Source organism: Symphodus melops (assembly GCF_947650265.1).
Source record: "Symphodus melops genome assembly, chromosome: 4".
Classification (NCBI taxonomy): domain Eukaryota; kingdom Metazoa; phylum Chordata; class Actinopteri; order Labriformes; family Labridae; genus Symphodus; species Symphodus melops.
In genome coordinates, this window is record NC_136694.1 from 30,816,991 (window position 1) to 30,841,990 (window position 25,000).

Genomic DNA, 25,000 nt, shown 5'->3' on the forward strand with positions numbered 1-25,000 from the left:
CTCGAACACCGGCCGGAGAGTGTAGAGCTGGTCCAGTGTTCCGCGGTCAGGAGGAACACCACATTGATCCTCTTGGATCCGAGGTTCGACTAACGGCCGGATCCCCCTTTCCAGTGCCCTAGAATAGACTTCTTGAAAAGAGGGACCACCAACCAGGTCTGCCAGTCCAGAGGCACTGTCCCCGACCTCCATGCAATGTTACAGAGACGTGTCAGCCATGACAGCCCCTGCACATCCAGAGACTTAAGATACTCTGGGCGAATCTCACCTCCAGCCTAGCGAGTCCTGGTGCCACGTGCACTAATGGACATCCCTGTGCTCAAACATGGTGTTAGTTATGGACAAACTGTGACTCAGAAGCACAGAAGTCCAACAACAAAACACTGCTTGGGTTCAGATCAGGGACGCCGTTCATCCCAATCACCCCCCTTCCAAGTCTCACTGTCATTGCGAACGTGAGATTGAAGTCCCCAGTCGGAGCACTGTCCAGCACCCCTCCCAGGGACTCCAAGAAGGTCAGGTATTCCACACAACCGTGAGAGACCTGTCCCCTACCCGAAGACGTAGGGACACAACCCTCTCGTTCACTGGGTTAAACTCCAACACCTGGCGACTTTCTCTCTGTCAGACCAGATCCTCTATGGCTGCTGTCAGAACAGCTTGGGAACAGGACCTAAGATTTAACCCACATGTGCACTCTTCTTCCTTATATGCCTGTCATGGTCTTTTGCAGTTTTAAGTAGTTCATCACATTCATGTATCTAAAACCAAACTGGCTCGCCTGTATCCTGATGTGGACCCTACTTCTGATAAATGTAAAGGTGTGTCTGGCTCACTCATTCACATTTATTCGTCTTGTCCTGCTTTAGCTCAATTCCCCAGACTAAACCAAGCTCCATTAAAATCTTTAGCTTAAATGGGGCTTAAATAAGGGGTCAGTTTAAGAACCAGGACTAGGCTCAGGTCTGGGGTCAGTTAAAGAACCAGGACTAGGTTCAGGTCTGGCATCCGTTTTAGGTTCAAGACTAGGTTCAGATCCAAAGTCCTTTTAAAGGATCAGGACTAGGTGATCAGGACTAGGCTCAGATGTATGATCAGATTAAGGATGAGAACTAGGATCACCTCGGCCAACCCTCGAAGGTGGAGATGGTAAACAGGGCCAGCATGCCATTTAGGATGTTGTCAAAATTCAGCTCTGAGTTGGTCCAGCGTCTCTGATGGAGCTCCATCTCATGCAGCGCCCCCTCCTGGTACCTAATGAACCAGCCTCTGAGACACAGGGAAGGTCGGGTGAGTTACTATCAGACACATGAAAACACAGCAGAATCTCTGTTTACCTTACAAACGTACCTGCAGGTCTCCTCGGTCATCTGGTCTGGATCTGTGCACGAGTAAAACTTCCCCTTAGAGACAAAAACCCATCAGTAAAAATGTTATAATTTCACCTTCACTTAACCTTCATTTAACTTTCATTTAACATTCATTTCACTTCCATTAAACCTTCATTTAGCCTTCAATTCACCTTCATTTAACCTTCATTTAACCTTCAATTCAGCCTTCAATTCATCTTCATTTAGCCTTCAATTAACCTTCATTTGACCTTCATTTAACCTTCATTTGACATTCATTTGACATTCATTTAACCTTCATTTCACTTCCATTAAACCTTCATTTAACCTTCATTTAGCCTTCATTTAACCTTCATTTGACCTTCATTTGACATTCATTTAACCTTCATTCTACCATCATTTAGCCTTTATTTAACCTTCAATTCACTTTCATTTAACCTTCATTTAACCTTCAATTCACCTTCATTTAACCTTCATTTCGCCTTCAATTCACCTTCAATTCACCTTCATTTAACCTTCGTTCAGCCTTCAATTAACCTTCAATTCACCTTCATTTGACCTTCATTTAGCCTTCAATTCACCTTCATTTAACCTTCATTTAACCTTCATTGAACTTGGGTTAGGGTTAAAATAAAGGTGAAACAATTTATCTTGATTTTACCTTCATGTCATCCTTATCAATTCTAGTAATGAACCCATTGAGATCAAGATCTCATTCAGGGGACCAGATCTGGCCAGCAGGGCCGCAGCAGCACAGGTCATAATAAACATTGATAGGAAACAGTTTCAAACCATCATGTGAAAATGCTAACATCATTATGAAGCGCTGTTATTATCAATAAAGACAGAGCTGATGATCAGTGTGTGATTTACTCTCTGACTTACTTTAAAGAGCTGAACTCCGATACAGGCGAACATGAAGTCGAGCAGCATCGTAACTAGAACGATGTTTCCAATTGTCTTCACAGCCACAAACACACACTGAACCACGTGCTGCAGAGACATGATCATTACATATTACCCCGCACATACACATGCACACATTGAGGACATTATTATCCAGTCTCTTACTCACCTTCAGTCCCTTGGCTCTATTTATCGCTCTTAAAGGCCTCAGGACCCTCAGCACCCTGAGGATCTTCACCACAGAGATGGCACTTGATCTGATCACACACATGGACAGCGGAGACGGTGCGTTTTTCTGTGCATTAGTTGTGTATTATATGTGCAGTGTGACTGATGCAATGACCATAGAGGAAATGTGATGTGTGTGGTGTGTTTTCTGCAGTGAGGGAGCCATCCACCATTTTACAGCAGAGGACCATGGATTTGGACTTGGAGGTTCGAACCCTCATCCAGACCGCTTTGCACTAAGTTGCAAAACCTCCTCAAAGCATGCTACAGGTCCCAGCCGTCCGAACCACCACCCAAGTCTATCACTTTAGAGGCACTGTCCCAGACCCAAAGCAACAGTAGAGAGGTGTGTCAGCCAAGACAGCCAAACCATGTCCAGAGCCAATAGCATCTCATGGCCAAGCTCATCCTCACCTGGCACCTTGCCACAGAGCAGCTTTCTAGCTGCCTTAGTGTCATCACGGTAAGACTTCCTGAGATCTTTAGACACAGCCTCCCCTTCAGAGGATGTGTTGGTTCAGTTCAGGAGTCCTTAGTTCTCGACTTCTGCTGAGAACAGTCTGTGCCAATTCCTTATCTGCTACCTCTTAAATCACCTGACGGTTTGCCAGAACATCCTCTGTGCCAGACAAAAGTCCTTCTCCATATCCTCCCCAAACTCCTCCCACATCTAGGTGTTTTGCTTCTGCAATCACCAAGGTGAAGCAACCTCTGACAGCCGTTTCCACCAAGAAGGTTTTGAACAAAGACCCCTTTAAACTTAGACTCCATGTCCCCAACCAGGCTACACATACACTTGTTGTAGGGTTAAGAGTTGAAGTCTTCATAGACTCTGCCATTCTCTGCCAGACATTCCCAGTTCATCCTTGCTCCTCATTCAGGTAGATCAGGTCTGTCTGGCAGCTTCCCAGAGCACCTGATCAAACTCACCACCAGGTGGTGATTAGCTGACAGCTCTGCTCCTCACCTGACTGTCCAAGACATACTGCCAGAGATCAGTTGGCACAAGGACAAAGTCAATCATTGATCCTGAAGAGTTCTGGTATCAGGATCTCTGATGGACACCTCTTGAACAAGGTGTTCATTACTTCAGACCATGACTAGAAGTCCAAAAACAGAACACCACCTGGGTTGTTGTAGTTCTGTTGTGTGTATATTGGTTGTGTGAATTAGCTGTGTGGCGATGTGTATTGGGAGTGTAGTGTTGTGTATATATTGACTCACTCCATGCCCATGGACAGCAGAGACACGCTGACCACCAGCAGGTCGAGGATGTTGAAAGAGTTTCTGCAGAATGAACCTTTATGTAGGATGGCTCCATAAGTCGTCATCTGAAATACAGATATTAAATAAACGTTGGGGGAGTACACCTGGACAGGTCACCTGTTTATCACAGCCAATGAGACATCTTCTCTTTATGATGGCAAATGTATGTCCATTTATAAAGTCCACACAGATACTGTTGCCCCCTTGTTGCCAGATTTACTGAGATCTCAATTACAGAGGACTAAACTGCGTGCTCATTAAAGAAGTTTGCACGTTGGGCTTGTGGGTGTTTTACGGGTGATTTACTAAGAACATTTGTGTGAATGACGTCAGGTTAGGGTTAGGGTTAACCTTGTGGAGGCGGGAGGATTTCTGTCATGTTCTACTGGTTTACGTCACAGAGAGTTTGACGGAAAGTTGGACGACTGCAGGCGCAACATAGATATTAGTGAGAGACAAATAAAGGTCCAGTATTTACAAGTGGCACTGGTGCTCAGTGTGTGTGTGAGTGTGAGTGTGTGTGTGTACTGGTGCTCAGTGTGTGTGTGAGTGTGAGTGTGTGTGTGTACTGGTGCTCAGTGTGTGTGTGAGTGTGTGTGTGAGTATGTACTGGTGCTCAGTGTGTGTGTGAGTATGTACTGGTGCTCAGTGTGTGTGTGAGTGTGTACTGGTGCTCAGTGTGTGTGTGTGAGTGTGAGTGTGTGTGTGTACTGGTGCTCAGTGTGTGTGTGAGTGTGTGTGTGAGTATGTACTGGTGCTCAGTGTGTGTGTGAGTATGTACTGGTGCTCAGTGTGTGTGTGAGTATGTACTGGTGCTCAGTGTGTGTGTGTGAGTGTGTACTGGTGCTCAGTGTGTGTGTGAGTATGTACTGGTGCTCAGTGTGTGTGTGTGTGTGTACTGGTGCTCAGTGTGTGTGTGAGTATGTACTGGTGCTCAGTGTGTGTGTGAGTATGTACTGGTGCTCAGTGTGTGTGTGAGTGTGTACTGGTGCTCAGTGTGTGTGTGAGTGTGTACTGGTGCTCAGTGTGTGTGTGTGAGTGTGTACTGGTGCTCAGTGTGTGTGTGTGAGTGTGTACTGGTGCTCAGTGTGTGTGTGTGAGTGTGTACTGGTGCTCAGTGTGTGTGTGTGAGTGTGTACTGGTGCTCAGTGTGTGTAGGGTTAGCCCCAACCCAGAGACTTGTAAGCAGAGAAAATGAAATGTCCAGTTTAAAATGTGATGTTGGTGAGAAGAAGGAAACAGGACGACATCATGTCAATGTGTAAATTCTTTAGAACAGACGCTGTGAATGTTCACAGTTTAATCAGGATGTTTCTTTAAACTATTATTGAAACAAGATACAAAATAAAATCATCCCATTGATGTTTCTGTCATTGAAACATGTGAACAGGTCTTTTATTGATCCACTGTGTCTCCTCCTACCTGCAGCCTGCAGTGTGTCTCACTGTGTCTCCTCCTACCTGCAGCCTGCAGTGTGTCTCCTCCTACCTGCAGCCTGCAGTGTGTCTCACTGTGTCTCCTCCTACCTGCAGCCTGCAGTGTGTCTCACTGTGTCTCCTCCTACCTGCAGCCTGCAGTGTGTCTCACTGTGTCTCCTCCTACCTGCAGCCTGCAGTGTGTCTCACTGTGTCTCCTCCTACCTGCAGCCTGCAGTGTGTCTCACTGTGTCTCCTCCTACCTGCAGCCTGCAGTGTGTAACACTGTGTCTCCTCCTACCTGCAGCCTGCAGTGTGTCTCACTGTGTCTCCTCCTACCTGCAGCCTGCAGTGTGTCTCACTGTGTCTCCTCCTACCTGCAGCCTGCAGTGTGTCTCACTGTGTCTCCTCCTACCTGCAGCCTGCAGTGTGTCTCACTGTGTCTCCTCCTACCTGCAGCCTGCAGTGTGTCACACTGTGTCTCCTCCTACCTGCAGCCTGCAGTGTGTCTCACTGTGTCTCCTACCTGCAGCCTGCAGTGTGTCTCACTGTGTCTCCTCCTACCTGCAGTGTGTCTCACTGTGTCTCCTACCTGCAGCCTGCAGTGTGTCTCACTGTGTCTCCTCCTACCTGCAGCCTGCAGTGTGTCTCACTGTGTCTCCTCCTACCTGCAGCCTGCAGTGTGTCACACTGTGTCTCCTCCTACCTGCAGCCTGCAGTGTGTCTCACTGTGTCTCCTCCTACCTGCAGCCTGCAGTGTGTCTCACTGTGTCTCCTCCTACCTGCAGCCTGCAGTGTGTCACACTGTGTCTCCTACCTGCAGCCTGCAGTGTGTCTCACTGTGTCTCCTCCTACCTGCAGCCTGCAGTGTGTCTCACTGTGTCTCCTACCTGCAGCCTGCAGTGTGTCTCACTGTGTCTCCTCCTACCTGCAGCCTGCAGTGTGTCACACTGTGTCTCCTCCTACCTGCAGCCTGCAGTGTGTCTCACTGTGTCTCCTCCTACCTGCAGCCTGCAGTGTGTCACACTGTGTCTCTTCCTACCTGCAGCCTGCAGTGTGTCTCACTGTGTCTCCTCCTACCTGCAGCCTGCAGTGTGTCTCACTGTGTCTCCTCCTACCTGCAGCCTGCAGTGTGTCTCACTGTGTCTCCTCCTACCTGCAGCCTGCAGTGTGTCTCACTGTGTCTCCTCCTACCTGCAGCCTGCAGTGTGTAACACTGTGTCTCCTCCTACCTGCAGCCTGCAGTGTGTCTCACTGTGTCTCCTCCTACCTGCAGCCTGCAGTGTGTCACACTGTGTCTCCTCCTACCTGCAGCCTGCAGTGTGTCTCACTGTGTCTCCTCCTACCTGCAGCCTGCAGTGTGTCTCACTGTGTCTCCTCCTACCTGCAGCCTGCAGTGTGTCTCCTCCTACCTGCAGCCTGCAGTGTGTCTCACTGTGTCTCCTCCTACCTGCAGCCTGCAGTGTGTCTCACTGTGTCTCCTCCTACCTGCAGCCTGCAGTATGTCTCACTGTGTCTCCTCCTACCTGCAGCCTGCAGTGTGTCACACTGTGTCTCCTCCTACCTGCAGCCTGCAGTGTGTAACACTGTGTCTCCTCCTACCTGCAGCCTGCAGTGTGTCTCACTGTGTCTCCTCCTACCTGCAGCCTGCAGTGTGTCTCACTGTGTCTCCTCCTACCTGCAGCCTGCAGTGTGTCTCACTGTGTCTCCTACCTGCAGCCTGCAGTGTGTAACACTGTGTCTCCTCCTACCTGCAGCCTGCAGTGTGTCTCACTGTGTCTCCTCCTACCTGCAGCCTGCAGTGTGTCTCACTGTGTCTCCTCCTACCTGCAGCCTGCAGTGTGTAACACTGTGTCTCCTCCTACCTGCAGCCTGCAGTGTGTCTCACTGTGTCTCCTCCTACCTGCAGCCTGCAGTGTGTCTCACTGTGTCTCCTCCTACCTGCAGCCTGCAGTGTGTCTCACTGTGTCTCCTCCTACCTGCAGCCTGCAGTGTGTAACACTGTGTCTCCTCCTACCTGCAGCCTGCAGTGTGTCTCACTGTGTCTCCTCCTACCTGCAGCCTGCAGTGTGTCTCACTGTGTCTCCTACCTGCAGCCTGCAGTGTGTAACACTGTGTCTCCTCCTACCTGCAGCCTGCAGTGTGTAACACTGTGTCTCCTCCTACCTGCAGCCTGCAGTGTGTCTCACTGTGTCTCCTCCTACCTGCAGCCTGCAGTGTGTAACACTGTGTCTCCTCCTACCTGCAGCCTGCAGTGTGTCTCACTGTGTCTCCTCCTACCTGCAGCCTGCAGTGTGTAACACTGGGGCTCCTGGATTAGTTCTTTAAAGCTGTTAAATTCAGACACAGCAGTCTTTACCTGCTAAATCACACTGTGTGTACTAACTTACCTTCTTTACATTTTCTCCTCCCAGTATTTTACACTCTGAGGCAGAAACACCTCATATTAAATATTCATTAATACAAACGTACTAAAGGAACAGTACGTGTTGTTTTAGACAGACAGACAGACAGACAGACAGACAGACAGACAGACAGGCAGACAGACAGACAGACAGACAGACAGACAGACAGACAGACAGACAGACAGACAGACAGACAGGCAGGCAGACAGACAGACAGACAGACAGACAGACAGACAGACAGACAGACAGACAGACAGACAGGCAGACAGACAGACAGACAGACAGACAGACAGACAGACAGACAGACAGACAGACAGACAGACAGACAGGCAGGCAGACAGACAGACAGACAGACAGACAGACAGACAGACAGACAGACAGACAGACAGACAGACAGACAGACAGACAGACAGACAGACAGAAATTCAAGTTTTGCTCATATGAAAGACGCAGTCCTCACTGCACACTGTTAGTAGATCCGATAACACGTTTTTTTGCTGATGGTATCAAGTTTGCACACGTTTTAATGCACGCAAACGTTTAGTAAATCAGGCCCTTAGACGCATTCATCCATCTTGACCAGACAGCGTTTATCCCAGAAAGAATTCCCTTTTCCAACACATCTGTTAAATATAATCTACCAAGCTGCCTACTCTGCTATTATTTCTTGGATGCTGCTCAGGCCTTCAACCAAATCGAATGGAGCTACACGTTTACCACTCTGAAAGAATGTGGCTTCGGTGATAAACTTATGACTGTCTAACGAATGCTGTCCTGAATCCTCTGTCCACACCAATCATTCTATGTGTACACCATTCTCTCTATACTGCGGACTCACACAGGACTACTGCCTGAAAATGTATTTAAATCTACACTAATTCAAGAAGTGAATGAAGGATATGTTGAGTCTCTCAGAAATGTCTATTTCTACATCTATCTGTAAGAGCCCCTCTTTTAAGCCAGGGCTGATGAATATAGTTTTTTTTCACTGTGGTCAGTCAAAGGTGTGTTAAGAGTCTCTCCATTAACAAACAGTTGCATCTTTTACACAACATTCACATTTGGACTACATGAACATATACTCCCATTCTTTTCTTAAGGCGATAGTTTGACTTGTGTTGTTGTTGTGTTTTTCTTTTCTGTTTGTATTTGAGTATTGTAAAATTCAAATCATGATCCATATTTTTGGGGTTGTTTTTGGTCCAACATTTGAACGGTCTGTTTGTTTATATGCACAATAAAGTATTTACTGTGATTCCATTAATGTCTTCAATATAAAGAACAGTTTTTACCTTCAGAACGATCTCTGCTGTGAACACAGAGGTGAACACAATGTCTGCGTACGCCAACACCTGGAAGAATCAATAATTATACTGTCTGTACAACCCATTCAGTATGCTAACACATGAATAACAAGAACCAAATTATGTTACTTTATGATACATTTATATCATAAATATCATGTGATCTGGACAGGCATGTTTTGGGTCACCTGGTTCCTGAAGGACATGGGGTCGATGGGGTCCTCAGCAGCCAGAGAGATGGAGGACAGCAGGATGAAGAGGAGGATGATGTTGGTGAAGGTGGTCGCATTGATAATACGATGGCACAGCTTCCTGAACCTGAAGGGTTAAAGACATCTTAAGAACCAGCCTTTGCATGCTGACGTTTAAAAAGAAATACAAATTCATGTTTACATAGCGGCAGGAGAACAGTCTGTAGGGACTTGGGTTGGAAACCACATGGACCAAGTCCGGAAACTGGTCTGGTACCTGGAGAGGTGCCAGTCCACTTTCTGAGCACTTCTGAGTTGCCCTTGAGCAAGGCACCGAACCCCAAAACTGCTCTAGAGCGTTCGCTGTGGGCAGCCCCCTCACTCTGAGACCTCTCCATTAATGCTTGTCACAAGGATCCTGTTTGTGCATTAGTGTGTATCTCAGCCTGTGTGTGTGTGTGTTCATGTTCATTAGACAGAGTGTAACCTGAATTTCCCCCTCGTGGGATTATTAGTATTTAAATCACTTTGAAGGTTGTTTGACAACTCAAGGCCACCGTACATTCACAGTGACACGATCCATCCTGCTTCTCATCTTTTCCTGTGCTCACCTGTGTCTCATGATTGTCTGTTTATATATCCCTGTCTTTCCTCCCTCTTCTTCATAATGTGTTCCTGCGTCTCACCTATTCCGGCCTTTTTCCTCGTAAGTGTTTTCATAGTGATTTTCTGATTGAGACAACTTTGTTTATCCCAGAAGGGAAATTTAGTTTTACAGCCTACTGAGCCATTAAAAGAAGCATAAACAACATAAAGGAGACAAACGCATCACAGCAGCATTCAGTTATATTCATGTCAGTAACAACAACTCAGCAGGTGAACAGGACGACCAATGAGAAACCATCAATCTAGAATTTCATTTAAATAAATACAGTGGCAGGAATGTGTCTACTAAATGGGTACATGAATGACTGAACCTCACAGGTTACATCATTACACATTAACAGTCAATACAGATAAGTCAGGTTAAACAGTCTGATTGCTGAAGGGATAAAAGAGTCAGAGTATCTTTTGGTAAAGAAAAGACAGATGAGAGAACATGTCCCGGGTGATTTGAGCTGGACTCCAACAATCTTTGAGCAGACTTTAACGATGTAGTTAAGACTGTTCTTGTCCTTCACAGACAACCCACTGAACCAACAGAAGATGTTAAAAGACTTTCAATAAAAATATGATAAAATCTTTGGGAAACACTAAAAGAGTTCAGCCTCTGCATTACAGAAATTCTCTGTTGAGCCTTTTTCATGACTGACTCAGTGTGTTCTGAAAATTTGAGTTCAGAGTTGGACACTGTTCCAAGGTATATATACACTCAACAAAAATATAAACGCAACACTTTTGTTTTTGCTCCCATTTGTCATGAGATGGACTCAAAGATCTAAAATTCATTCCAGATACACAATATTACCATTTCTCTCAAACATTGTTCATAAATCTGTCTAAATGTGTGATAGTGAGCACTTTTGCTTTGCTGAGACAATCCATCCCACCTCACAGGTGTGCCACATCAAGATGCTCATCAGACACCATGATTAGTGCATAGGTGTACCTTAGACTGTCCACAATAAAAGGCCACCCTGAAATGTGCAGTTTTTGCTTTATTGAGGGTCTGGGGACTCAGAACCAGTCAGTATCTGGTGTGACCACCATTTGCCTCATGCAGTGCAACACATCTTCTTCGCATAGAGTTTATCAGATTGTCAATTGTGGCCTGTGGAATGTTGGTCCACTCCTCTTCAATGGCTGTGCGAAGTTGCTGGATATTAGTGGGAACTGGTACGCGCTGTCGTATACGCCGGTCAAGCACATCCCAAACATGCTCAATGGGTGACATGTCCGGTGAGTATGCTGGCCATGCAAGAACTGGGACATTTTCAGCTTCCAAGAATTGTGTACAGATCCTTGCAACATGGGGCCGTGCATTATCTTGCTGAAACATGAGGTGATGTTCATGGATGTATGGCACAACAATGGGCCTCAGGATCTCATCACGGTATCTCTGTGCATTCAAAATGCCATCAATAAAATGCACCTGTGTTCTTCGTCCATAACAGATGCCTGCCCATACCATAACCCCACCACCACCATGGGCCACTCGATCCACAACATTGACATCAGCAAAGCGCTCACCCACACGACGCCACACACGCTGTCTGCCATCTGCCCTGAACAATGTAAACCGAGATTCATCCGTGAAGAGAACACCTCTCCAACGTGCCAGACGCCATCGAATGTGAGCATTTGCCCACTCAAGTCTGTTACGGCGACGATCTGGAGTCAGGTTAAGACCCCGATGAGGACGACGAGCATGCAGTTGAGCTTCCCTGAGACGGTTTCTGACAGTTTGTGCAGAAATTCTTTGGTTATGCAAACCAATTGTTTCAGCAGCTGTCTGAGTAGCTGGTCTCAGACGATCTTGGAGGTGAACCTGCTGGATGTGGAGGTCCTGGGCTGGTGTGGTTACACGTGGTCTGCGGTTGTGAGGCCGGTTGGATGTACTGCCATATTCTCTGAAACGCCTTTGGAGACGGCTTATGGTGGAGAAATGAACATTCAATGCCCGAGCAACAGATCTGGTTGACATTCCTGCTGTCAGCATGCCAATTGCACGCTCCCTCAATGCTTGCGCCATCTGTGGCATTTTGCTGTGAGACAAAACTGCACATTTCAGAGTGGCCTTTTATTGTGGGCAGTATAAGGTACACCTGTGCACTAATCATGGTGTCTGATGAGCATCTTGATGTGGCACACCTGTGAGGTGGGATGGATTGTCTCAGCAAAGCAAAAGTGCTCACTATCACACATTTAGACAGATTTATGAACAATGTTTGAGAGAAATGGTAATATTGTGTATCTGGAATGAATTTTAGATCTTTGAGTCCATCTCATGACAAATGGGAGCAAAAACAAAAGTGTTGCGTTTATATTTTTGTTGAGTATATGAGTCAACTATTGTTGTGACTACCTACCTTCTACCTAAAATCTATGTTCAATTTCTTGGTTTTCAGGACATTAAGATCCAGGAAGTTTTCATCGCAGCTGTCACAGTCTGCTCTGCTCCTCCCCTGCTCTGCTGCTCAGTCACACACCTCATCAGTCTAACTGCTCTCACCTGCTGCTCAGTCACACACCTCATCAGTCTAACTGCTCTCACCTGCTGCTCAGTCACACACCTCATCAGACTAACAGCTCTCACCTGCTGATCAGTCACACACCTCATCAGTCAAACTGCTCTCACCTGCTGCTCAGTCACACACCTCATCAGTCAGCTCTCACCTGCTGATCAGTCACACACCTCATCAGTCAGCTCTCACCTGCTGATCAGTCACACACCTCATCAGTCAGCTCTCACCTGCTGATCAGTCACACACCTCATCAGTCTGACAGCTCTCACCTGCTGCTCAGTCACACACCTCATCAGTCTAACAGCTCTCACCTGCTGCTCAGTCACACACCTCATCAGTCTGACTGCTCTCACCTGCTGCTCAGTCACACACCTCATCAGTCTAACTGCTCTCACCTGCTGCTCAGTCACACACCTCATCAGTCTGACAGCTCTCACCTGCTGCTCAGTCACACACCTCATCAGTCAGCTCTCACCTGCTGATCAGTCACACACCTCATCAGTCTGACAGCTCTCACCTGCTGATCAGTCACACACCTCATCAGTCTGACAGCTCTCACCTGCTGATCAGTCACACACCTCATCAGTCTAACAGCTCTCACCTGCTGCTCAGTCACACACCTCATCAGTCTAACAGCTCTCACCTGCTGCTCAGTCACACACCTCATCAGTCTAACTGCTCTCACCTGCTGCTCAGTCACACACCTCATCAGTCAGCTCTCACCTGCTGATCAGTCACACACCTCATCAGTCAGCTCTCACCTGCTGATCAGTCACACACCTCATCAGTCAGCTCTCACCTGCTGATCAGTCACACACCTCATCAGTCTGACAGCTCTCACCTGCTGCTCAGTCACACACCTCATCAGTCTAACAGCTCTCACCTGCTGATCAGTCACACACCTCATCAGTCTGACTGCTCTCACCTGCTGCTCAGTCACACACCTCATCAGTCAAACTGCTCTCACCTGCTGCTCAGTCACACACCTCATCAGTCTAACAGCTCTCACCTGCTGCTCAGTCACACACCTCATCAGTCTGACAGCTCTCACCTGCTGATCAGTCACACACCTCATCAGTCTAACAGCTCTCACCTGCTGCTCAGTCACACACCTCATCAGTCTAACTGCTCTCACCTGCTGCTCAGTCACACACCTCATCAGTCAAACTGCTCTCACCTGCTGCTCAGTCACACACCTCATCAGTCAAACTGCTCTCACCTGCTGATCAGTCACACACCTCATCAGTCAAACTGCTCTCACCTGCTGATCAGTCACCCACCTCATCAGTCTGACAGCTCTCACCTGCTGCTCAGTCACACACCTCATCAGTCAAACTGCTCTCACCTGCTGCTCAGTCACACACCTCATCAGTCTAACAGCTCTCACCTGCTGCTCAGTCACACACCTCATCAGTCAAACTGCTCTCACCTGCTGCTCAGTCACACACCTCATCAGTCAAACTGCTCTCACCTGCTGATCAGTCACACACCTCATCAGTCAAACTGCTCTCACCTGCTGATCAGTCACACACCTCATCAGTCTAACAGCTCTCACCTGCTGCTCAGCCACACACCTCATCAGTCTAACAGCTCTCACCTGCTGCTCAGCCACACACCTCATCAGTCTAACAGCTCTCACCTGCTGCTCAGTCACCCACCTCATCAGTCTGACAGCTCTCACCTGCTGCTCAGTCACACACCTCATCAGTCTAACTGCTCTCACCTGCTGATCATCTCCAGTCAAGCCAGTATATATGCAGCTTCATTTCACTCACTCTTTGCCAGATTGTCTTCGCTCCCATGCCCGACTCTCCAGCACTTATTCCCGGATTCCCTACCTGTTATCGACCCGACTTGCCTCCGACCATGGTCTCTTGTCTCAGCCCCGGTAAACCTACTAGCCTTCTGTTTATGACCATGAGTATTGCCTGCCTGATTCCTGTTCCTTGTCTGCCTGTGGCTGGTTGGCGTTTGGACTGTTCCTGCTCAACCAGAAAGACTGAACAGATCAGCGTTGCCTCTCCAGCTCACTTCTGCTGGTCTGTTGTCTACATACGTGAATCTGCTAAATAAAGACTGTTTAAGAACGAAACACTGGTTCACTTGTGCTGCAATTGTTACAGCACCACTTAACACAAGTTGGTAGAGCACCACCATGGCCTGATTCTGAGCCCTGAAGGAGGGACAGCAGAACAGTGTTATGAAGTTATGCAGCTATCTAGAGAGAGAGAGAGAGGGGGGGGGGGGGGGGGGTAGGTAGGTAGATAGATAGATAGATAGATAGATAGATAGATAGATAGATAGATAGATAGATAGATAGATAGATAGATAGATAGAAAGGGCGGCAGGTGAGAGCAACTGGTCTGAAATCCTTTAAATCCTTTGGTCTGGCTGCCTTAGGCACAGGGATAATTGGGGATGTTTTCCAGATGGGGGTATCAACAACAACTACAATCAGCACACATCTGAAAAAGTTATGTGAATACGTGGCTGAGCTGGTCAGCTGAGTGACGCAGTGTGCGCCCACAGATGGAGTTAGGGCCAGCTGCTTTCCTTCAGTAGAGTTGTGACTGTTCCCTGAGAGATCATAAAGTCATTCTGAGGGACAAGAGATTCTCTAAGCAGGGAAATATTATGCAAGAGATCCGACCTTTCCCAGCGGGAAAAAAATTAATTACATTTTACAATAACATCTGGCAAGACAGCATCATCTACAGCATCTATACAGGTATGGGGCTTCGTCCCACAGGTGGACTGATTAATTGATGCCATGGATTTTTATTAGAGAGTTGGCTTGAGGGTGAATGTATACTAACGTGTAAAGCAGCTTCTCAAAGTCACGAGGCAGATAGCCAGAGAGAATTTGAAAGTAGTTCCACATCTGGGGTACTAAGCGACCACTACAGTTTTACAGTATCTTGGGTTAACGTAGAAACACATGCCTCCTCCACGCCTTTTTCCAGTAATCCCCGGCGACTCGGGATTCCAAACCCAGTTCATTCCAAATCTGAATCTTGGTCTTAGCCATGTTTCAGTGAAGGCAAGAAGGCAGGTGTCTTTTACTTCCTGTTTGAACAGGTTCATCTATTTTGTTCCGGATGGACTAAATGTTTGGAGAGGAAGGTGGATAGGGTCGGAAAGGGGGGAGAGACATGTGGGAAAGTCTGCCACAGGTCGGACGCGAACCCTAAACCCTGACAACAGGGTAGACAGGTAGGCTGCTGGGTCACACACAATGGAGCGCCCCCTTACCTCTATTTTGCCTGCTCTCTTTGGATTTGTTTGCTTCTTGGATTGCCTTTTTCTGAACCCAGCCAGATGTGATTCTACTTTTGAGTCCCTGTCTCTGGTTCTGATACATGTTTATACACAGTTATTTTTGTCTTAAGACATCTCTGTAAGATTCAAACTAAACATTTTCTCTCTCTCTCTCAGTCATTTGAATTAGACAGTCAGCGTCTTTATGAAACACCCTGAGAGGTTAATTATCATCTTCTTACTTGTTCTGAGGTCCAAAGATGAAAAAGGAACTGGCCTCAGGCATCGGCACTGCCTCCTCCTTCAGCTGCAGGTCCGCCATAGGACGAGGTCGGGGACTTTCTGGGATCTCAGGGTCCTCCTCTTCATCATCCCCTGGTCAGAGACAAGGCGCTCAACAAATCCATAAATCCACCAATCAATCCAATAAATCAACAGACCACCAACAAACCAATCCGTAAATCAGTGAACAAGAACAGTTTGATTCATCGCAGGCTTCACACAGATTTACCTGGAAAGTCCGCCGGAGGAAACGGGTCTTTGATCTCATTCACGTTGGATTCAAACTCGTCGATTTTTAGCTGAATATAATGTGATTAGTTTATTTATGAACAGAGGGAAAGACAGACAACCCTTTATATAGTTATCATAAGAAGCTCAGCTGTTGCCTTACCTTGGCTGTAGTTGGAATTCCCTCCACGCCCTTCGCTCGCTGTTCAGCTAACTTCTTAGCCAGGTTAGCTTTATCCTCTGAAGCTTTGTCTGGCATGTTGGCTCTGTGATCAACACAGAGGTAACTCTGATGATTACTTCAATGGGATCTTTCTGAACAACATCAAACAGCCAGCCTTTATGCTGGTATACGTGTCTCTGTATTGGTGCAACAACCTGCCAAGGCACTGTGCACTGTCCATATTTCAATAAGTGAATACAGTAAACAAAACTCTTTCTCAAAACAGTTTTAGAGACAGTGTGAAATGCTTTCTTTAATTTAAGTGGTATAGAGGTTTACCGGAGAATTAGTTGGACAGAAGAAACTTTCTGTATATAAACGTCAAACAGGAACTGCTCTGCACTGCCAACCAATGAGCTCATATGACAGTCGGTTTGAGATTAATACAAATTATGAAGGAGTGGAATGGTCTCCTCGATGAACCTGTGGAAGCATCAGGTGTCCATATATATTTATCTGTAACAGTAATGTAGCACATGGGGTCCCTCAGGGCTCCATGCTAGGGTCTCTGCTGATTAATGTTTATTAATATGCTGATGAAACACAACTGTGCATCTCTTTACAACAATATCAACCCAGTCTCGAGACCCTCAAATCATCGATCATATCAACTGTTTGATGTCTCAACATTGACCAACCATTCAATTTTATGCAACATCTCTGTCGCAAAACCCCAAACAAGAACATAGAGCAGAAATGTGATTCCATCCTGTTGTGCCATCAGTAGACGAGAACGCTGGAGGTCTCTTTATCAGGCGTTACAGAAAAGTGGAGATGATGGTCAGTTGACCGACATCTCCTGTGGTAATAAACTCACTATAGAGAAAGCATCAGTATTTGACAACATGGAACAAAAACAGGTTTAATTATAATGTTTGACATGAAGAGAGGAGAAGAAGACTCACCTGAGAGCCTTCTTACGTTTCTTCTCCTCTGCTTTTTCTTTCTGAGCCAAAGTCAGCGACTCGGCTTCAGCCAGATTATCCACAGCAATCGCCAAGAACACGTTCAGCAGAATGACTGAGAACAGACAAGTCAAAGATCTAAACTACACTATGAGCACCCACACACACACACACACACACACACACACACAGACACACACACACACACTCACACACACACACACACACACATACACACACACATACACACACACACACACACATACACACACACATACACACACACACACACACTCACACACACACACACACACACACACACACACACACACACATACACACACACACACAGACACACACACACACACTCTCACACACACACACACACACACATACACACACACACACACACACACACACACACACACACACACACACGCACACACACACACACACACAGACACACACACACACACACACACACACACACACAAACACACACACACACACACACACACACACACACACACACACACACACAAACACACACACACACAAACACACACACTCACACACACAAACACACACACACACACACACAAACACACACACACACACACACACACACACAAACACACACACACACACACACACACACACACACACACACACAAACACACACACACACACACACACACAAACACACACACACACATAAACACACACACACACACACACACACACACAAACACACACACACACTCTCTCTTTGTGGATACAGTTCCCGCAGACGAAGAGGATGATGAAGTAAATGCTGACAAGGATGCCGGGCATGCTCGGTCCTCCATGAGCCATGATGCCATCATACATGACGGTGTTCCAGTCCTCACCTGTCAGGATCTGAAACAAGATGATTAACATTCATAATCACCATCATCACCCTCAGCACCATCATCACCCTCAGCACCATCATCACCCTCAGCACCATCATCACCCTCAGCACCATCATCACCCTCAGCACCATCATCACCCTCAGCACCATCATGACCCTCAGCACCATCATGACCCTCAGCACCATCATCACCCTCAGCACCATCATGACCCTCAGCACCATCATGACCCTCAGCACCATCATCACCCTCAGCACCATCATCACCCTCAGCACCATCATCACCCTCAGCACCATCATGACCCTCAGCACCATCATCACCCTCAGCACCATCATCACCCTCAGCACCATCATGACCCTCAGCACCATCATGACCCTCAGCACCATCATCACCCTCAGCACCATCATCACACTCAGCACCATCATCACCATCATCACCCTCAGCACCATCATCACCCTCAGCACCCTCATCACCCTCAGCACCATCATCACCCTCAGCACCATCATCACCCTCAGCACCATCATCACCCTCAGCACCATCATCACCATCATCACCATCATCACCCTCAGCACCATCAGCACCATCATCACCCTCAGCACCATCATCACCATCATCACCCTCAGCACCATCATCACCCTCAGCACCATCATCACCCTCAGCACCATCATCAGGGTGCCTTTATTTCAGAGATAAAACAGCTCTCTTACCATGAGTCCAAACTAAAAGAGTTTGGGATTTGTCCGGCCTAAAACAACTAAACAGAACCTTTTCTGTTAAAGTCTGTCGTTGTACTTGTGAGATGGTGATCAGGGCTTGAACAGAGTTTTTCTACCTTTTACTTTTTGCTATTGATGCTGTTTATGTTTTGGCGTTGGTGTGTCATCTTGTTTAGGTTTTACTCATCAAGAAGCCTGTTTTTTATCTTACACTTTTAGATTGTGTGCATGTGTCTTTTAGCCCAGCTGTAATGTTTTGCTTTTGATGGCTGTATCACACATTATATCCTTTTTTACCGTATTCCAGCGGTCAGTCGACGTAGCACCCTGCCACACTTAGCCTCTGGCTAAACTGCATAGAGACAACCTACTAGCTTGATAACAATCATGGTTGTGTGTGTGAATTGCCATCCCACCTTTGCCTCTAAGACAGATGTTACCAAACTGTGTGCCGAACTTCAGGAAAGGGACAAGTTACTCATGGAGCTTACAACTGTAGCCACAGCACAGTCAAAACACATCTCCTGTCTGGGGAGCCAAGGTGGAGTAAGCATGTGTTGTCCCCTAGGTAACACATCTGAGCCCCAGGACAACAATGCTACCATTCTGTGGTCTGGTGGTGAAATTGTTCCCATTGCAGGTCCATCCGCCCTAGGGGAAGACGTCTGGCTCAAAGCCTTGGAGCTAAACCCAAGACCCAAGTTTGCTCGACTTTGCTGAACTTCATCCGTCAGAGAGCCATGGGTCGAGGTTAAGAACAGTAAGCCCCGGCTGGGTAAACACCCTCAGCTCTCCCCAACTGGTGATGCTATCCAGCTCAAGAATAAGTTTCACGTCCTGTGTAACTTATTTTCTCCACCCTCCCTGGTGCATCGGGATCCGACTTAATGCTCTTCAGATGCTCTTCCCGAACACAGCAGCAGGCTACAACACAGAGGACCTCAACAACTTCCCCCTGTTGACCGGTGCATCGCTATCTGGAAAGAAACTCTCCCCATCGGCCAGCGATAACCAACCTAAACCCAGAAGTGAAGCTTGATCCTCATGGTTCATGCTGTTAAAGGAGGCAGTGGCAAGACACTTGGTTTGATCCGGGCCTGCTAAAGGTAGCAACCTGCCCAGAGCTATGCCCCCCACATCACATACAAACTCCTGGGCTCCAGGGCACCTAAATAGGAACTCATTAGGAAAGTGAAATCGAGGCTGGCCATTTCTTTACCCAGGTGCAAAAGCCACTGATCTGGTATGTGCAATCCCGAACCTGCTTGAAAATTACCCATCCGCCCTGAAGGTTGTTGTTCATGTCGGCACAAATAACACACGTCGGGAACTTTGGACTTTGTTGATCTTTTTAAAATCCTGAAAGCTAGCACCAAACACTGTTTTATCTCAGGTGCCATTCCAATACTGGGCCAGAGGTGGGGTGTTTCAGCAGCTTACTAAGCCTTCATGAGTGGCTCCAATACAAATGTAAAGCGCTATCGTTGGCTTTCTATTCTGGGAGCGCCATGAGTTCTTCCAGAGAGACATCCTAATCCACCAAGCACATGGATGCTATCAGCTAGTGTTGAGCATGGTATCGCATCCAGCCCACCTGAATCACTGTTTACAATCAATTGCAAGTGTGAGAATACTCTTTCTTTCACGATTGGCCAGAATTTCTTCCTCTACACAGCCTTTAGAAGTTGGTCTCTCCACAGATTACACGCTTAGCCCTCCGGTCTGATATGTGATGTCAACTTTGCAACTGGATTCGATGTCACTTAATTTCTTAATATGATGGTGATTATAAATTACCATCTTCCAAGGAGATATAAAGACACGCCCTCGCAGTGCTAGTTTGAGAAATTGTACAGCAGTTAATATTCAGCAACTACCCACAGCTGTAAATTCCCCTTCTAGGTCCTCCTCCGCTCTGGTTTCTTCAGATACTGATATATCTGATCCAAATGTTTTGAAATCAAGATGTGCTTTTGGTTTTCTACATCTTAATGTTCGAAGCTTGTTTAGCCCGAACAAACATCATTTAAGGGCCCTACTCTCTCAAACTCAACTGGATGTTTTTATTCTAACTTGGAGACTTGGCTGAAGAAGAATATTAGTAATCAGACAATTTCCTTTAATAACTTTAATGTCTTTAGATCAGATAGAGCTAGTATGGGTGGAGGTGTTGCAATCTTTCTTAAATCTTCGATCTCGGCACTTGAATTGAAATCAGTCTCTACAACTACATTTATAAAATTTATTTCCATAAAAAAATGATCTTGGTCAAAATAACTCAGTCATTGTTGTTGGTGTCTACAGACCACCTTCAGGCACATTAAAGGACCTTGGCTGACTTAATAAATCCCCTTTCGGACATGAAGTAATCATCTTTGGTGATTTAAACTTAGACTGGCTCACGTCAGCTTCAAATGATCTGAAGGAGATTTTTTATTTTAATTTTAGTCAGTTAATTTTCCATCCCACTCGCCCTAACCTAAAAGACTTGATCAATTCTAGTCTAATTGATTTAATTTTAACAAACCTGATAAATATCCATACTCTGGTGTTCTCGACCTTGGTGTCAGTGACCACTGACCTTGTGTGTGCATCAGAAATGTAAAACTAAGTCGAGTCTGGTGGTTAGAAGAAATTTGAAACATTTTCATGATCAGGTGTTTTTACATGAGCTTCACATCAGTGAAAATGTAACTCCACTTCCTGCTTCTCAGCTGAGCTATCATTATGTTATTCAAGAAACAGGGCTTGGACTTTAGCTCGACGCACCAAGGACCCAAGCCACCTTCAGACAGCTAAGGGATAAGTCCACTGCTGTTCTCAGAAAAGCTAAATCAGACTGTTATCTGCAGTCTTTTACCAGCTCTTCTTACAACCCCAGTAAATTCTGGAGAATAGCAAAATCAATCTGAAAGAAAACGTACACCTCTCCTCCTACCTTTGTTTTACTCGGCCCTTATCAGACGACAGATTGTGATGACATCTGCTCTGTCTTTAATAACCATTTTACCTTATCTGGTCATCTATTTGACAGTCTGGGCTTAGACGGAATACAAGTCCGTTACAAGTCCTGGAGGAGACCAGTGTTTTAGCCTGACCCCCGTCTCCACAAGCACAGTAACTGGTGCTTTATTCAAAATTGATAAATCAACTGGTGATGACCATCTCGACCCCTTTGCTTTAAACAACTAATCAGTAAATACATAACTCGTGTTTTTAATCTGACCAGGACTTCCTGCATCCTTCCTCCAGTCTGGAAGACGGCCGATGTTCTTCCTTTAAATAAACAGTGTTTGCAGCTCAAACATGAATAACTATCATCCTATCTAAAACTTGCCATGTCTTGCTAAAATGCTGGAGTCACAGTTTAATGTACAGTTAAAGTCATTTTTATTAACATACTATCATCACTATTTCTGCCACGTCTTCGGTTATTTACATTATTTCAGCACAAGATAATAAGAAACATACTTCCTCAAATATTAAAGATGTCTCGGTGTCTGGATAGATGTTGGCTCTCTGAGGGAGGTTCTGCCTGTTCTCACTCTGGTGCCTAACCCTAACCCTAACCCTAACCCTAACCTGCCACTGAGGAGTTAAATAAATAAATAATGATTCCTGTTTTTGAGCTTTTAAAAAAACTACATTTTCCCTTTCGGGGGAACAATAAAGTTTCTCCTTATCCTTTGAGACAGGAATGAGGGCTTGAACAGTGTGTTTGTACCTGAAAGACGGTGATGAGGGCCTGAGGGAAGCTGTCGAAAGAGCTGCGAGGTTTCAGTTGGTTGGGAAAGTTGAACTTCCCTCCAAAAACCTGCATGCCGAGCAGGGAGAAGATGACAATAAAGAGGAAGAGGAGCAGCAGCAGGCAGGCGATGGAGCGGACTGAATTCAGGAGTGACACCACAAGATTACTGAGAGAGGTCCAGTAACTGCAAACAAACAAATACAGGACTTCACATATGGACTGCAAATAAAACCCCTTCTGTTCAGACATTTCAAATCAGCTGTTCCCTTTTTGGCAGAAGGATCCACCAATCAGTGAAACCACAGAGATCATGGTCATGTTGTGAATGAATGAGTGCAGACCGTGTGACTTTGAGCAGGCGCAGCAGGCGGATGCAACGCAGCACAGAGATCCCCATCACCGACATGATGCCCATGTGAACGAGGACGAGCTCCAAGATTCCCGTCGACACCACAAAGCAGTCAAAGCGATTAAACAGTGACATGAAATACGAGGGCAGACCCAGAGCGTACATCTTCATCACCATCTCCAGAGCAAACATGGACAGCAACAGCTTGTTAGCATTATCTGAGGAGGAGGAGAATGAGAGGAGAACAGCAGAGGAATCAAGGAGGATAAGAGGAGAGTGTGTGTGTGTGTGTGTTACACTCTCACCTTGCCAGTTCGTGAGTCCTTCAGACTGTTGGTGGTGTTCCGTGGCGATGGCAAGCGTGTTGAAGAAGACGAGCATGATGACCCACCAATGGAAAAGTCTAGACTTCACGTAAACGAGACATCGTCGACGCAGCCAGCGATTCCACTTACGGGCAAGTTTACTGAACAAAGAATAAAATAGATTCAATGAGAGGAGCCTGTTTGTATTATATTAACCCTTTATGATAAAACAACCATGAGGACACAAACTTTAATTTACTCACTAGTAATAAACGATCAGCTGCATCGTGTCCATCTTACTGACACTCCCTGTCTCTGAGTCGCCATTTTCTGTGTCCAGCAGACCTGAGGACACACACACACACACACACACACACACACACAAGCCACAACAACATGTTAAAGTGTGTGTGTGTGTGTGTGCGTGTGTGCGTGTGTGTATGTGTGTCACCTTGCCCCTCCTGGTCATTGTCCATCACTTCAGCCTGAGTGATCCACTCCATGTAACCCTTCAGATCTTCATCCAGCTGCTGAGTCTCCCTCAGCTTCTGAAACTCTCCACGAGACTTTGCCTTCTCTCGCTCCTTCGTGAACTCTCTTACGTAAAAGAAGACAAAACCTTATATTATATTCAATAAGGTTCAAGGTTCAAGGTTCAAGGTTCAAGGTTGTTTATTGTCAAATATGCTCCATGTTAAACATACAGCACAGATGAAATTGCAATCCCCCCCCCCCCCCCCCCCCCCCCAGTGCAAACCCGCAGTGCATAAAAAGAGCACTAAAAAACTAGCAATAAAAAAACACAATACTATAAAACAAATAACTTAACTAAAGACATTTGGACAACAAATAACAAACGACAGACAATCGACAGACGAGGGCACCTGTGAGTATTTCACCATGAGGTAGTATGTGGATAAATTAAAGTATTAACAATATAAACAGAGTGCAGATTAAGTTACAAAGTGAGGTAGTGCGTTGAAAGGTGCAAATAGCATAAACAGTAAACGGCTGTGCCGAGTTTTTAGAGTGAGTGAATTAGTGGAGCACGCGGGGGGGGGGGGGGTGGAGGGGGGTGATGACAAATGCTGTAGGGGCAGACTGTGGCAGGGTGCAGGGGGGGAGGAGGGCAAAGGGGGGGAGGCAGAGGGGGGAGGAGGGCTGAGGGGGGAAGGAGGGCTGAGGGGGGAAGGAGGCAGAGGGGGGAAGGAGGCAGAGGGTGGGAGGAGGGCTGAGGGGGGAAGGAGGCAGAGAGGGGGAAGGAGGCAGAGGGGGGAAGGAGGGCTGAGGGGGGAAGGAGGCAGAGGGTGGGAGGAGGGCTGAGGGGACGAATGGGGGGGGGGAGCAGGGAGGGAGTTGAGTCTCCTGACAGCCTGGTGGAATAAACTGTTCTTGAGCCTGCTGGTTCGAGCACAGAGACTCTGCAGTCTCTTCCCAGACGGCAGCAGGCTGAAGAGGCTGTAGGACGGGTGGGAGGGGTCACCTGCAATCCTGGTGGCTTTGCGGGTGAGACGTGAGTTGTAAATGTCCAGAAGGGGGGGAAGACCTACCTGCCTTTCACACTTAATTAAAGATCAAGTGTGAAAGGTAAAAGCACCCCTTCGAGAAGTTTCTTGAGTCACAAGAGAGTGACACAAACAGAATGAAGGACAATGTCTTGAATATCAAAGAAATAAAGACTGGTACAAACCCACTAAGCACACCCAGAACCAGGTTCAGTACAAAGTATGATCCCACAAGGATGAGTGTTGTAAAAAAGATCCAGGGCCATTCCATCCCAATGGCATCGTTCACCTGTAAGAACACACCAGGTGTTCAAATAAGTCATTGTGTGTTTAATAATAAAG

At 46.6% G+C, this 25,000-nt stretch overlaps 1 protein-coding gene across 1 annotated transcript in view; it reads right to left on the minus strand.

Moving 5' to 3' along the window:
• The window catches only part of LOC306822524 (dihydropyridine-sensitive L-type skeletal muscle calcium channel subunit alpha-1-like), a 48,422-nt gene that overhangs the window by 18,023 nt on the left and 5,399 nt on the right, over nucleotides 1-25,000 (minus strand). The window contains exons 7-24 of the mRNA XM_079341610.1: nucleotides 24,844-24,947; nucleotides 23,605-23,750; nucleotides 23,417-23,498; nucleotides 23,154-23,314; nucleotides 22,841-23,066; nucleotides 22,476-22,683; nucleotides 17,925-18,045; nucleotides 17,146-17,260; nucleotides 16,181-16,283; nucleotides 16,019-16,088; nucleotides 15,750-15,882; nucleotides 9,062-9,191; nucleotides 8,862-8,921; nucleotides 3,708-3,814; nucleotides 2,425-2,512; nucleotides 2,235-2,342; nucleotides 1,351-1,403; nucleotides 1,123-1,269 (exon numbers count right to left, since the gene is read on the minus strand). Of these exons, the coding sequence (XP_079197736.1) occupies nucleotides 1,123-1,269; nucleotides 1,351-1,403; nucleotides 2,235-2,342; nucleotides 2,425-2,512; nucleotides 3,708-3,814; nucleotides 8,862-8,921; nucleotides 9,062-9,191; nucleotides 15,750-15,882; nucleotides 16,019-16,088; nucleotides 16,181-16,283; nucleotides 17,146-17,260; nucleotides 17,925-18,045; nucleotides 22,476-22,683; nucleotides 22,841-23,066; nucleotides 23,154-23,314; nucleotides 23,417-23,498; nucleotides 23,605-23,750; nucleotides 24,844-24,947 (2,162 nt within the window). The remainder of the gene's footprint in view (nucleotides 1-1,122; nucleotides 1,270-1,350; nucleotides 1,404-2,234; nucleotides 2,343-2,424; nucleotides 2,513-3,707; nucleotides 3,815-8,861; nucleotides 8,922-9,061; nucleotides 9,192-15,749; nucleotides 15,883-16,018; nucleotides 16,089-16,180; nucleotides 16,284-17,145; nucleotides 17,261-17,924; nucleotides 18,046-22,475; nucleotides 22,684-22,840; nucleotides 23,067-23,153; nucleotides 23,315-23,416; nucleotides 23,499-23,604; nucleotides 23,751-24,843; nucleotides 24,948-25,000) is intronic.